Raw genomic sequence first — 13,701 nt, forward strand, 5'->3', positions numbered from 1 at the left:
GCCTCAGCTGGCCCACCCTTCCTGCAGCCCCGCCCCAGGCACACTCCCGCAGCTTCTGTAAAGGGGCCAACCAGGGTCAGAGAAAGAGATGAAAACAGGGGAGGGGCAGGGAGGAGCCCTCCAAGTGGGAAGGAGCAGGAGAGAGGGTCAGGGGCGGGAAGAGAAGAGAAAGAAAAACAGGGAAAGGGCTGGTGGCGGGGGAGGGCAGCAGGCCTGGGGGTAAAGGAGGGAAGGGGCTGGGGGCTCAGCTTCCTGGCAGAGCCCCTCGGCCAGCAGGTTTGGTCTTAGACAGGCTAAGAGAGGGCGACCATGCCCCCTGAGTTTCCAGGAAAGACTTGGGTTCCACAGGAAGAAAGGGCCGGGATGGACCGGCTCCAGGGAAGCCCCCACTCCCAGAGGCCTGCCCACTCCGGCCAGGTGAGCAGGCGCTTCTCCCGGGATCTTCCAGGGCCCTTGGTAATGGGATGGCCAAGGCGGTCTGCAGGGGGAAGCCAGACCTGTCTGCACCTGGGTCTCAGAGCAGGTCAGAGGCAGCAGGACCTGAGGTGGGGACAGGGGAGGGAGGCGACTCTCCCCACGGTTCTGCTTCCAGAGAGGTCCAGCACTGGGACCAGCTGGGTCCCCAAGGTTTGCCTGCCCCACCTTCCAAGTTTCCCTCAGAACACAGGTAGAATCTGAGCAAAGAGCCTGAGCCCAACAGGAGGAGGCTCCCAGCCCAGGAGTAGGGGCCGGGGAGGAGCTTAGAGGTCCAGGGACTGGCCAGGGGTCAGGACAGGTGTGTGACATGAAGGTTGGATGGAGGGAGCAGCAACCAGGCTTGAGGCAGAGTGAGACAGTGCTGGGGTGGGGACAGCCAGAGAAAGGAACTGGGGCTCTGAGACCTTGTGAGGGACCAGTGGGCACAGGCCGAGAAGGAGGGCCCTGAGGGCCCAGAGATGCTGGGAATATGCAGAGCAGATACTGAGCATGGCCCCAGGGGCTGAGGGGACACTGTGGACTGTGTGTGTGGCCAGGCCTGAGGAGGAGGAAGGGGTTCCTCCCACCTGGGTCGCCTATGTGCCCCCCAAGCTGGCAGCCTGGCACCTACTTGATGGCCTTCTTCTCACTGCGCCCACGCCCCGAGTCTGGCGTGCCCACCGTCTCCAGGGAGTTCTTGTAGCGTTTGCCCTGTGGAGACACACCAGGGTCACTCTTAGGGGTCAGAGCCGGACTCTCCCCACCTCCCCAGAACAGGAACCCCAAGGTTAAGGGAGGAGATCAGAGTCCAGCCTCGGCAGCAAGGTCCAGGGCCCGTGTGTAGGGGTATCACCACTGGGGGGTGCCAGCCTATCAGTACCTGCTCCCTGGTTGGTGGCTTCTGGGCCCCAGTGGTCTCTAGGATCTGCCTGCCACTCACCATATGCACCTCAGCCTGACCCCCAGGTACCAGGCTCCTCCTGTCTGCCCATCTCCTGGGCCTTGGCCTGGCTCCCAGAAACAGTTCCCTCTGCCACGGACAGACGGCTCTCAGGCGCCTGGCCACGTCACACTGTCCACGTCACCACCCCCAGATGGTGGGGGAGGCACCCTGTAGGGCAAGGTTGGCAGTGGCCAGTGACGTGAGCAGTGGGGGCGGGGAGAGGGCCACGTGCCAGTCCTGCCCATGGCTATGTCCGTCACTACCTGGGGGCTCCCTGGGGTCCTGGAGCCCTGGGGCTGTGAGGGCGGTTTGAAGAAGGGAGCCTTGGGAAGAGAGGCTGTAGGATGGCATAGGTGTGGGGGGCAGCCTGCCCCTGGACATCCCCCAGAGTCCCTCATAGCAGCATGATGAGGGGACAGGGGAGGGAAGGGGGTGGACACCAGGCCCTCCAGCTAGAGGAAGGGCCACTCTGCAGCGGCGAGTGGGCCTGCTGGCCAGGAAGGTGAGCACCAGTCACCTTCTCGGTTTGGGTTTCTAAATTTAGCTCATGCAGAGCCCGGCCCCATTAACATTCCTGGCTGCCACCAAGCGTCCTCACACGCACCCATGGGCCCCGGGCCTGGACCAGGCTCTGGGCTGATACAGGCAGTGGAGGGTGGAGGCTGCGTGGGGGCTGAAGTGGTCTCCCCCACCAGGTCCATTTACTCCTTGGCACTGGCCTGCCCCTGCCTGGCTAGGTGGGGACACTGGGGACAGACAGACACACATGCACCCCATGCTTCCTCCACATTCTGTCATGTGCACAACACCACAGCCACAACAGTCAATTATTCCATTCTCCTGAAAGCAAAATGAGAGTCACCAGAGCGGCATTTCCCTGAGCTCCTGCCAGCGGCAGCCCCTGCCCGGCCACGGGAGCCGCCTGTCCAGGGAGAGGCATGGAGCTCCCCGCAAGGGGCCGGGGAGAGCCCTCACTCTACCTCCAGCACCCCTCCAGCACCCCAGTGATGTCAAATGTTCCTTGTGCCACTCTGGCCAAGTCCCTTCCCCTCTGGTCTCTTTCCTCTTGTCTGAAATGGTGTGATGTCACTAGATGCACCCCCCCTCTCCCCAGGATGATATGCCCTGTTCTAGACTCCATTGTTTCTCTGTTGGCTTACTTCAGCTCCTTCTCCCTGGAATGGAGCTGCACAAGGGCAGGGCTGTCCCTTCCCTGGTCCCTAGAGGGGGACCTGGTACTCACCAGTAGTGGAAGCATCTCTTCTATGGACTCACCCACAGTGGGGGCCTGGGCCCAGCTGGTGCCAGAGCCAGAACCTTAAGAGTTAAATTACAGACCCTCTGGGTCTACAGAGTTTTCTCTCTCAGCTCCGTCTCCTGTCACTCCCCTCATTACCCAGAAGTCCAAATTTCAAACTCCTCCAGTACTGACTGGGAACATCTAGGGGCCACGCTGTATTTAGCAGGACCCTTGGCAGGAGCCCGGTACCCACTGTTCTCTAGGTCTCCGGCAGGGTGGGCCCTCCTGCAGGCACCCCCCAGTACCTCACCCTCTCTCATATTTCTGGTCTTGACTGGAGAACTTGCCCTGGCCAGCATCCTCTCCTCAGGCTAGTTGGCTGCCCCTTCCTCAAGGCCAGGCAGGACTGGGCTGAGGTAGGGCATTCTGGGGGCTTCTGTCGGCCCCTCTTCTTCCTACAGCTCAGAGAACCGTCCCCTCTGACTGCAGCTGTCCCTGGCAGCAGGAGATACTGTGGAGAAGGACCAAGGCACGGCTTGGTTGAGAGGGGGCAGGGGACTTTAATAGGGCAACCCAAGTTAATAGGAAATCCAGGAAGGGTTAGGAGACATTAGGTGGCTCCAAAGGAGCCCATACCCCCAGCGGCCTTATCAGGAAGGGGGCTGGCCAGGCTGATCCGGAAAAAGCCAGCTGGAGATTAAGGAAGTTATTAATGTTTGGAAATGGGATCTGGGCTGTCAGGGTATCACGTCACTGCTGCTGAGGGGACAGGCAGGCAAGGAGAGCCCAGCAACTGTTCGTAGGGACAGCATTTTAAAGCTCCTTCCATGGAGCAAGGAAACAGCCCAGTCATAAAGCTCCCTGATGCCTGGAACCCATGGGGCCAGGGGCTGGGGACGGTAGTTTGAAGGACTGAGAAAGTAATGTTCTATTGAGTCAAGAGGGACAGACTGTAGTTTGGAGCCCTGGGAGAGTTTCTGGCTGGTGGCTGGGGGCATGCTGGGACCAGGGAAGAGGCTGGCTCTGCATCTCCCAGCGCTCCCTGCTCTGCTGGCCCCCTCCTGCTTCCAAAGCTGTCATCTTTGAACTCTTGTCTGCAGGCTTTGCGCTGATTGGAGGTGAGTGGGGCTCAGAGTAACCTGGTCCTGGAAGGCACGTCTCAACACACATGCATGCACACACGGGCATACACACAGAGTGGTGCACACACATTGTGGCACATGCAGGAGAGGCTGGGATGGGGGGCATACCTCAGTGCCAGTCACACAAGGATCTGATGATATAATCCACATCTCACTGCTCAAGATGGACACACACCCGTGCACATACATATACACACACATGCTGCACCAGTGCCCTGAAAGTCAACACCCGCTGCACAAATCACACACATACACACACACCCCACCCCCATGCACACGCAAAGTCACCAGCAGTGCCTGTCTGTACAACCTTTCCCCCTGCCTTCAAATACAGACCGAAACACAGAGTCTTGCAACACACAGGGCTGCAGTGTGAGCTGTTATTTCCATGGCCTCAGAGGACACTTGCACACCAAGGCACGTGGCCAATTCCCCTCTGACACCTCCCCTGAAATTCTGAGACAGATGTAGACACAGGGGACCTGGGAACAATGCACAGCAGCCAACCAAGGACCACACACCTGCACATAGGGAGTAGGCCAGGTCACACACGCTTGCACACATGCACATATGGAGCTGGCTGGCCTCCGTGGCTCTTCCCCAGGGGTCAAAGCTGCCTGGTGCTCAAAATCCCTGGGTGGATGGAGAGGTAGACCCTGGCTCCTGAGTTTGCCTTTCTTGAAGGAGATGCTAGGTTATGGGCTGCTTGGGTCCCATAGGCCCCCTACAAGACCCCACAACCTTTTCCCAAGGCTATCTGCTCCTCCTCTTCCTCCATAGAAGTGGGGCATGGAGCCCTATCCACCTTATGGCACCTCTGGGAGTGGGCAGGGGAAAACGGGGTTCCAGATGTGGCACCCTGCCCCCACTCACACCATTCTGGGCTCGGGCTGGAGGATGCCTGCAAAGCCCTGCACCTCACAGACACCTCTGGGCCCACCATCGGGGAGCCCCCTACGGACCCCTGCAGCCCACCACGCTTCTGGGCAGGGCAGCGAAACACCAGATGAGTGGCAGGGAGTGAAGGCTTGCGGGAAGTGGCCCTTGCAGAGCTGCGGGCTGCAGGCTGCAGGTGGGTGAGTGGGTAAGGTGGCAGTAGCCCGCTTCCCCTCCCGGCGCCCTCGGGTGATAAATGTCCCTCCAGACGATCTCGTTACTTATTGATGGCCTAATCCTGCTCTTTAATTTCCCAGCCCTCGTTAAAAATGAAAAGAAGCCGTTTGTGCTTGTACAAACCCGGAGAATCAGGATGGATGTGCCGCGGCTGGGGGTGGGGTGGGGCGGGGCGGGCGGTGCCTCCTCATTGGCCAGGAGACTGGGCTCTGCCACGCCCATCTAGCGGGACAGCGAAGGGAGGGGCGCGGCGCTGGCGCTGGAGGGGCCTCAATTCTCAGTCAGCGCGTGTGAGTCTGCGGTTCTTTATGCGGGAGGTGGGGCGCGTGCGCACGCGTGCACGCATGTGTGTAGTGCGGTGACTGAGACCGAGGTCTGTCCATGAATGTGTGTCCCTAGATGTGTGGCTCTGAGTGTAAAAAGAAGTATGGGATTAAGACCCGGGCAAACTCAGGGCGTGTGTGTAGTGGGAATTTCCGTGAAGTGCGTCTGTATGGGCAAGTGGTCCATCTGGGCGGGCGCACACTCGCGAGAATGCGCAGCCCGTTGCTGCAGAGTGAGGGGGTGCAGGGCCAGGCCCCGCCCACGCCCCAGGGGCCCTCAGGAGCCTCACCAGTTTGCGCTGACACCAGTGGCAGAGGCCGCAGAGGACGACCGTGACGCTAAGGCTGACGGTGATGATGGCAGAGACCAGCAGGACATCGCGGGTGGGCGCCCCTGGGGAGGACAGCACATGTCAGACCCTCACTGGCCAGGGACAGCCACTCTCCTTCCTCCCAGAGCTCCCCAGAGCACCCCGCCTTCCATCTTCTGGCCTCAATGCTGGGAGTCAGAGCCCTGGTTCTACTCCCACTTCTGCTTTGCTGGGTAAACTTGGGAAATACCTCACCCCAACGTGTCTCAGTTTCCTCATCTATAAAATGGGAGAATTGTGCCAGCTGGCATCTTTTTTTGGTGTCTCCATACCATTCTCCAAACTGGACACCCTGAAAGGGAGAGGCCATATGTGCCCCTCAGCTCAGCCAGCCCTTAGTAGGTGCATCAATCCCTCTAAAGTAGGTGCTGTGTCCTCGTGGCTCTCTGCCCTTCCAGGTCCCCAGGCCCCCCCCCCCCCACACACACACTGAGTGACAACTACAGTGAAATGGACCTAAAGGACTAGTTCCTACAGTCCCTCTTAAGGGTTTGGCCAAGACTCAACAGCCACATGTGTAATGAGAGGGGAAATCCCTGGACCCCTCTGCTCACCTTAATTCAGTTTCCTTTGGGCTGGAAGCCCACCCCACTGGCCTCTGCCCACCCTTGCCTTCTCCAGCTGTGCCTATCAGCTCACCTTTGCCCTCCCACCCACGGTTGCAACCCCATCTCATTGTTTACAAAGTCCCAAATGCTCAGGGTGGGGGCTACCCTGCTGCTTCCATTCTGTGAGCTCAGGGCCATTCGCTTCAGGGAGTCCCTCCTCTTCCTAGCTGGGTGGCTTTGCACTAAGCCACCTCCCCTGCCTTCTTCCCAGGTGGTTGTAAACATCAGCCCAAACCAAGTGTAAGGAAGGCAAACCTTGACCAAAAATGATCCTGTGGGGGAGTGAGTGGAGAGAAGGCAGAGCCCCACGTGCACAGTAAACAGGAGCGCTCTGCGATGCGTTCTGAAGTCAAGGAGATGTGGTTTATTTACAGAGGCGCCTGCGTGGGCTCTTCAGTGCCAGTGATTGTGGTAATTAAGAGTTGACAATATCTGTTTGGTCCTGGTTCCCGCGGTTTTAGCTTCCGCCTTCTCTTCCTCTCCTGGCGTCTCCTGCTTGGCCATGAGGAAGGCCCAGCGGTCATGCCCAGTTCCGAGGGCTCCCTGGGCTCCCTCCCACCAGGACCCTGTAGCCTATTCACTACTTGTTCTCTCCAGAATGCCACTTGTGCCCCATCTCTCCCTTCAGAAAAGGCTTCCCCGTGTCTACCCGCCGTGCCCACAGAGCTTGCTCCTGTACAAGTATGCAGCCTCACACTGCAGGAAGTCCCTGTGCCCATTCACTGTCAACTCCAGGGCCACAGCAGCCATGAGCTCTGACCTGGACAACCTGCAGCAACCAAGTCCTGCCCTAGGGGCAAGCCACTGACATCAGTGCTGCCATCTGTGGAGAAACTGACCCTTCCTTGCTCAGAGGATGAGCCCAGGAGTTCCAGGAGCTCCGCGTTGCAAGAGTAACTTAATCCTCACAGCAACAACTGAGGTAAACATTGCGAGTTTCCTGGGGCAACTCAGTCACAGAGGGGTCAAATGCCATGCTCAAGGTCATTTGGCTAGTGAGTGGGACAGCCAGGGTGATCTGCTTCAGAGTTCATACTCTTTGCCTTGACATCCCATCATCCACTCCAGAGGTAGATGGCTAGTGGTTCTCAAAGTGTGCTCTTTGGAACCCCCAGGGTTCCCTGGAATCTCTCAGGGGCTGTGGTGGCAGAGGCTGAGCAGATACGGCTGTGGACTCTCAAGCCCTGTCCAGTCAGAGCAGCGTCATTTCCCTCAGCTTCTCATCTTGAGCTTTTGCAGGAAATTCCATTTGAAGAAGGGGATGTGTTACTAAGGGAAGTTGAAACCCCTCTGGACCGGTGACTCTAGGGTCCCCTGCAGTGTAAAGAACGCCATCATCTTTTAGGAAGCCGACTCTTCCCCTTTCCCAAGATCCCCGACCCCCTCAGCATCCCTTGGACAGTCCTTGAAGGCAGGGTGAGACAAACGCTTGCCACTGCAAATTGCCTTGATGTTGGGAGTAAAAGTGACAAGGCGTCCTTGGCCAGCGTGCCCTCAAGTGATGTTACCGTCAAGGGGTGCAAGCGTGTTCTCGCCTGCCAGTCAGAGCGAACCATTCCCAGAGCAGGAAGTCACGGTGTCTCTGGCTGGAAGGGACCTTGAAAGTCATGAGTCAGGCCCCACCGACGCACAGCCCCCTGGGCAGCCCCGGCACTGACAGGGAGCTGCCTCTGCAGGAGGCTGGCCCTCCCCATGCACCGTGAGGTGAGGCCCGCTGTGCCTTGCACTGAGCCGACTCCCTCGAACCCTCCCCTGTGGTCCTGAGCCTGCCTCCGGAGCTGCGGGGAGCAGGCGGGCTGCTCGGCCGCATGACGGGCCTCCAAATCCTTGCCGACAGTTTTCATGTCCCCTTCAAGTCTTCTCCAGGCAAAGCCGCCCGGGCCCTTCCATCCCTTCCTCAGATGACATACATGGTTTCAAGTCCCCTTATTGTCAGCATATTAACATCTGGGGAAAGAAAATATTGCAGGTCTAGTCAGCCTTTGACAGGGCTGAATTCTGCAACCTATCCTTGGGCAGAGGAGACATCCCGGGTCCCTGAGGGTGAGACGCAGACAAGGGCAGACAGATGACATCGGGAGACCTGGGAGGTAGGGTGAGCCGGGAGCTGGGCAGAACCAAGCCTGCCAGACCAATCCCGGGGGTGTCTTGGGAGTGCTGCGTGGGCTCAGCCTGCTGCCGCCCCCCACCCCGGGTCTGTGGTGGGCATGTAGCTAATCAGAGCTCGGGGCGAATGCTCTGAATCCTGTGGGCAGAGCCGGTGCTCCTGGCTGGGCCGCTTCCCAAGCGGATCTCAGATCAGGCCTGTGAGCCCCGGGAGGTAGTCCCACTCCGAGGGAGGACAAAATGTCCATGCACAGTCCCCCTCTCCAGCAAGTCAGCTCCGCGAGGGCAGGGCCTGCTTTCTTGCTCACACTACATTCATTCCCAGCCCTGAGGACAAAGCCTGGCATAGAGTAGGTGCTTGATAGAAGCTTGTTGTAAGGATGAATGTGGAAGAAAGCCAGCCCTCTTGGAAAAAAGATAACAATGGAGGCTACCAGTTATTAATCACCTATGGTATACTTCACAGTGGGGCCTGTGAACATAGGAGCTATATCTGCTTTGCTTGCTGCAGTACCCTTTGTGAGAAGTATGGTATCTGACACACAGAGTTGCTTAGCAAATATTTGTTGAATCTTCAATGCTTGTCTGTGATCTCATTTGTCACCCAAACAAGATGGAAAGAAGAGATTGGGATAGCCATCAAGGACAGAGTTTCAGAGCCACTTCTACACAGACACACACACCCCAGGACCCTTCTGTCCCCCCCCCCCAGTCCCACTTTGCCTGACACACTTCTGATCTTTCCTAGACCCAAATGAAAACCCCACCTCCATGAAGCCTTCCTTAATCTGCCCGGTGGGGATTAATTTCTCCTCCCTGAGTTCCCCCCTCACATTGTGCCTGCCTCCAACTTGGATAGCAGTGAAGCTGGGTGGCCAGGGCACACTCCTGTAATTCCAGATCTCAGGAGGCTGATGCAGGAGGATTGCAAGTTCAAGGCCAGCCCGGGCAAGTTAACAAGACCCTTAGCAACTTAGCGAGACCTGGTGTCAGGACAATAAATGAAAAGGTCTGGGGATGTAGCTCAGTGGGAGTGCACCCCTGAGTTCCACCCCTACTACCAAATGAAAGGGAAAAAACCCCACAAAAACGTGGAGTAGAGTGACAAGTGCCAGGGCTGGAGTCAGACTGCCCGGGCTCAATTTCTGGCTCAGATTCTTGACAGCCGTGTGACATTATCTCTGCATGCCTCACTTTCCCTATCTGTAAATGGGGGCTAATGACAGTACAGTTCTCACAGGTCTGCTGGAAAGTTAACAGGAACGAGTACATATAAAGCACTTGGCACGGGGCCTGGCACGGAGTAGGTTGGCAATAAATGCTAGTTATTATCATGGCATTACCATGTCACGCCCTGTACTAGAGATATCTGGGACACGGAGCTCAGTGAGTGCTGAATGAAACGCCAAACTGGAAATACTCTAGCTTTCCCCGCAGGGCAGCAGAGGTGGGGTCCCATCTTACTCAATCTGTGCACCCACTCCCTGGCCCAGGACTTGACCATCGCAAGGATCTGTGGACATGCAGGACATGGAAGGGGGAGGGCGGAGGCATGGGGACAGGGGGTGGGGGCGGCAGCTGGAAGTCAGGCTGGGACCCAGGTGTGAACTGTAGACCCAACTTGGTCCCTTGCCAGGGCTCTGCCCCCACTCCCAACCCCTTCTCATCTCCTCAGCAAGTCATGATTTATGGATGAACAGAATCAAAGGGCCCCGCCGGCTGCTGGGATGCCCCGGGGAGCTACTGGGGAGGGAAGGGACTTCTGAGAGCAAGCGCAGCAGCTGCCCAGGGGGCGTGGGAGGAGAGCCACAGACACCCAGGGCTCTCTCACACACATATGTCATGGAGACTCACCCTGGCACAGTACACGTGTGCACACTTACACATATAATGTACACACCCACGGGCACAGCCATGACCGTGACCATGTCTGGTGCCCGCTGCCATTCATGCATCTGGACACTCACACACTTCCTCTGGCCTGGGGAGCTATGCCTTGAAACAATCACAGGAATTTGCCATCCTGTGTCTGCTCACATTCTGCCTTTCCTCCTGAGGCCGAGCAGAACATGAGCCGTAGATGTGGTGGCAGATGACCCAGGTACAAGCCTGGGCTCCGTCCCTGACCAGCTACATGACCCAAGGCGAGGCCCACAGTAGATCTCAGTGCTTACCTTCAAATGATGATCATAAGTCTGATAATAAGTCCTGACTTCCTCTGCTGGGGTGCTGCCGGGATCAAAGGAGCGCCAACATTCATGGAGGACATGCAGTGTGGCAGATACTGTGTCAGGACGTTTCTATGCACCTCAGGCCATTCTTACCCCCATTTCACAGGGGAAGAGACAGAGGCAAGGAGAAATAAGGCACTTGAGCCGGTCCTCTCCTCCCATGCTATCATGGCCTCCCTCTAAGCAGAACTATGTGGCAACATCTGTACCGGCTCCATGGCACCATCCACCCCTACCCGCCTCTCCTCCTTCCTGCAGCAGGCCTCTCCTCTGCACTTCAGGGTCTTGCGTGAGCTGTGCCCTCTGCCTGCGTGGCCTTTCCTTACATTCTCTGTCCTCAAGGCACCTAGCCGGAGATGGTCTTCATTCCCTCCCACAATTCTTTCTGCCTTCCCAGGAACTATATCGGGTTCATAATTGGCTCTTTCTATGTCCTTTCCACACTGGGGGCCCCTAGGGGACTGAGACCCCAGGCTCAGCCTTCATCCCTGCAGTCCAAGGTACATAGGAGAGGCTGGGTGCACGACTGCTAAGCACATGCATAGGATTTTTCAAGACTCCAGGGAAGCCCACCTCCTCCAGGAAGCTCTCCTCTGTGACAGACACAGCAGATGCTTTCCTTCCCAAATTTGAATGATCTGACCCTCTGATCGATCCCCTTTTCTTGAGGCTAGAACTGCACCCTGAATAGAGCCCATGGGGTGACACCTTGTCTTCCCATTTCTCGGAGTCTTCCTTGTCCTGCAGCCCAGACCACAGTGCAGAGAAGCCACAGGAGGACACAGTGAGAATCTGTACACATGTCTCTTCCCCAGAATTTACTTGCTCTTGCACTCCTAGATGGAGACATGCATACTCCCTATGCCCAGTCCTTCAGGGGCTCCCCAAACTGTCCTGATATAGACTGTCCCCTCTCTTGAAGGCTGGCACCCGCAGATCCCAAGTTCTGCCCATTTCACAGTGAAGGAAACCGAGGCTAGAAAAGGTTCAGTGCTTCCCAGGAGCTCACAGCAGAAGAAAGCAAAGCCAAGATTGGACCTGAGGACGGTGAGACTTAAAGTCCGCAGCTGTCCCTCTTGTTCCACCCCAGGGGAGCTATGCCTTGAAACAATCACTTGGAAGACAGTGGCTAGAGGAGAGGAGAAGGAGAGTGAGCACTGAATAGAGAGCAGCCAGGGAGGAGCTCCCACTCGCCCAAGAAGTTTATCAAAGAGAGTCAGGGCTGAGTTTCCCCAGGCACTTCAGAGGCCCCTAGGTCACATGTGTTTCCTAGAACTGTCCCCCTCCACCAGCCCAGGCACTGGCCTTGGTAAAGCGCCCTCTGTAGATAGAGGCTCAGGCTGCCTAAGGGCCCCAGAACAAACGAGGGAGTAGGTGCTGGAGCTGGGCAGGTTAGGAGTGAAGGCGGAGGGTGTTGCCCGAGGATGTGCCCAGGGCCCATCTCTAGTATTGACTGGGGTCCAGCCACTATTCGGAGAAGGAGCAGAGTGCCCTTGGGGTGGTCTGGGCTCGTCTGCCAGCACCTTCCCATCCTGAGCCTGCCTCCTCCCACCCGACTCTGCACTCTGCAGTGCCTTCCCCACCCCCCGGGATGACGTTCAAGGTGGAGAACAGTGAAAGATGGAGTCACAGGTTCTCAGGAAGCACCCGTCACATGCAGGCTGAGCAGATGGGAAAGGGGGAAGATGGGAGGGCACTGGGAGTGGGCAGAGCCCACGAGCCCCAGGGCAATGTGGGCATGGGAAGGGGGACATTTTTGTTGCCTATACTTCCTCCTTTCTGTCCCCCGACCCAACACACACAAGAAAACCAGAAAGAGGCAGGAGTGGGGAGAGAAAAGAACGGAAACCAGGGAGCCAAACCCTGAAGCCCAGACAGCCAGGCAGAGCTCTGCTTCTTGGCAACATGCAGAATTTGGTGTCCTCTCTCCACTCTGAAACTCCCCGCTCCAGGCCACCCACCTGGGAACAGGGCAGCTCTTTTTCTTGCAAGAGGAAAAAGACAATGAGATGGGCGGGGAGAAAGGAAGAGAGAAAAGGAAGGCGGGGAGAAGGCAGCACTCCCTCCCAAGAAAATGGGCCTTGATCCTCACCCCACTGCCCGCAGGACTTTCTCTGTGAGTGTCCTTCAGAAAGCAGCAGAGATGCCCACAACCCCTCAGGCCTCACCTAGGGTGGGAGCAAGGCTGGCAGAAGAGGAACCCCAAGGGGAATTGTTTTGGAAAGTTACAAGTAGCTGAAAATAGGGGCTTAGCACGAGCAAGCTTCCTCAACCTTGACTGTAATAAAAACAGATAATGCGTGAGCGAGCCAGGGAGAGCCTGCTGGCAGGGGCCGCAGAGGCCGGCTGGGTGCAGACGGTTTAGAATTCAGACGAGATGCCAAGTGAGTAAACAGCGAATGAAGGATTATCTGGATGGGCCAGGAGTCTTTCCAGCAAGAAATTGGACGGGGACATGTCAGGATCCACAAGCATTCCGACTTCTCACCAGGGAGGCAGGCCTGGCCAACCACGAGGGCCTCGTCCACACCTTCCCTACCTCCACTCTCTCTCTCCTCCAGCAGAGAGGATGGCCTTGGGAAGAACGTCTCCCATTTGCACGACGCTGAACGGTTTGCAAAGTGCCGCACACTATACACAGGGCTTCACATCCACTGTCACATTTAATGGAGGTGGTGGGGGCGGTATCCTCTGCCCGCGGCCCCCACCATCCACAATTCTTGGCTTAGGAAGGTCTGATGAATCCAGCTTCAGTTCAGCCTCCAAAGAAGGGGGAGGGATGGGGGACAGGCCATCTGGAGACCCCAGAGAGAGCTGCTGAGCCCGGAAGTCACCAGGGTCAAAGCTGTTCAGGATGGACATGGCCAGGTGTCGGCTCTGAGCAGGGAGCTCAGGCTGAAGGGAATGTAGCAAAGAGCTAGCCAGGAACGTGTCGCCCTCCCCACCCACCTTGATCCCAAAGCTGATGAGATGCCTGGGTAGCCATGAAAATGATCGTGTCTATCAGAGCAGCAGGAGCCCAAGAAAGGAGGAGCTCAGATGGAGGGCCTCTCCGCCAGGAGTGCGGAGCGGAGGCAGGACCGGGACGTGTGATGATTAAGTGCAGGCCTTGACCACTAGTTACTCCTATGAATAATGCATTGTTGTGCCTTGGCCTAAATCAGCATC

The 13,701-nt window shown here is 57.4% G+C and overlaps 1 protein-coding gene across 3 annotated transcripts in view; it reads right to left on the reverse strand.

Annotated features, from left to right (window-relative positions):
• Positions 1-13,701, reverse strand: part of Syt7 (synaptotagmin 7) — a 59,197-nt gene that overhangs the window by 31,438 nt on the left and 14,058 nt on the right. For all 3 annotated transcript variants that reach the window (XM_076844681.2, XM_076844680.2, XM_076844679.2), the window contains exons 2-3: positions 5,508-5,611; positions 1,088-1,167 (exon numbers count right to left, since the gene is read on the reverse strand). In XM_076844681.2, the coding sequence (XP_076700796.1) occupies positions 1,088-1,167; positions 5,508-5,611 (184 nt within the window). The remainder of the gene's footprint in view (positions 1-1,087; positions 1,168-5,507; positions 5,612-13,701) is intronic.

This window comes from Callospermophilus lateralis, chromosome 2 (genome assembly GCF_048772815.1).
Source record: "Callospermophilus lateralis isolate mCalLat2 chromosome 2, mCalLat2.hap1, whole genome shotgun sequence".
Classification (NCBI taxonomy): Eukaryota; Metazoa; Chordata; class Mammalia; order Rodentia; family Sciuridae; genus Callospermophilus; species Callospermophilus lateralis.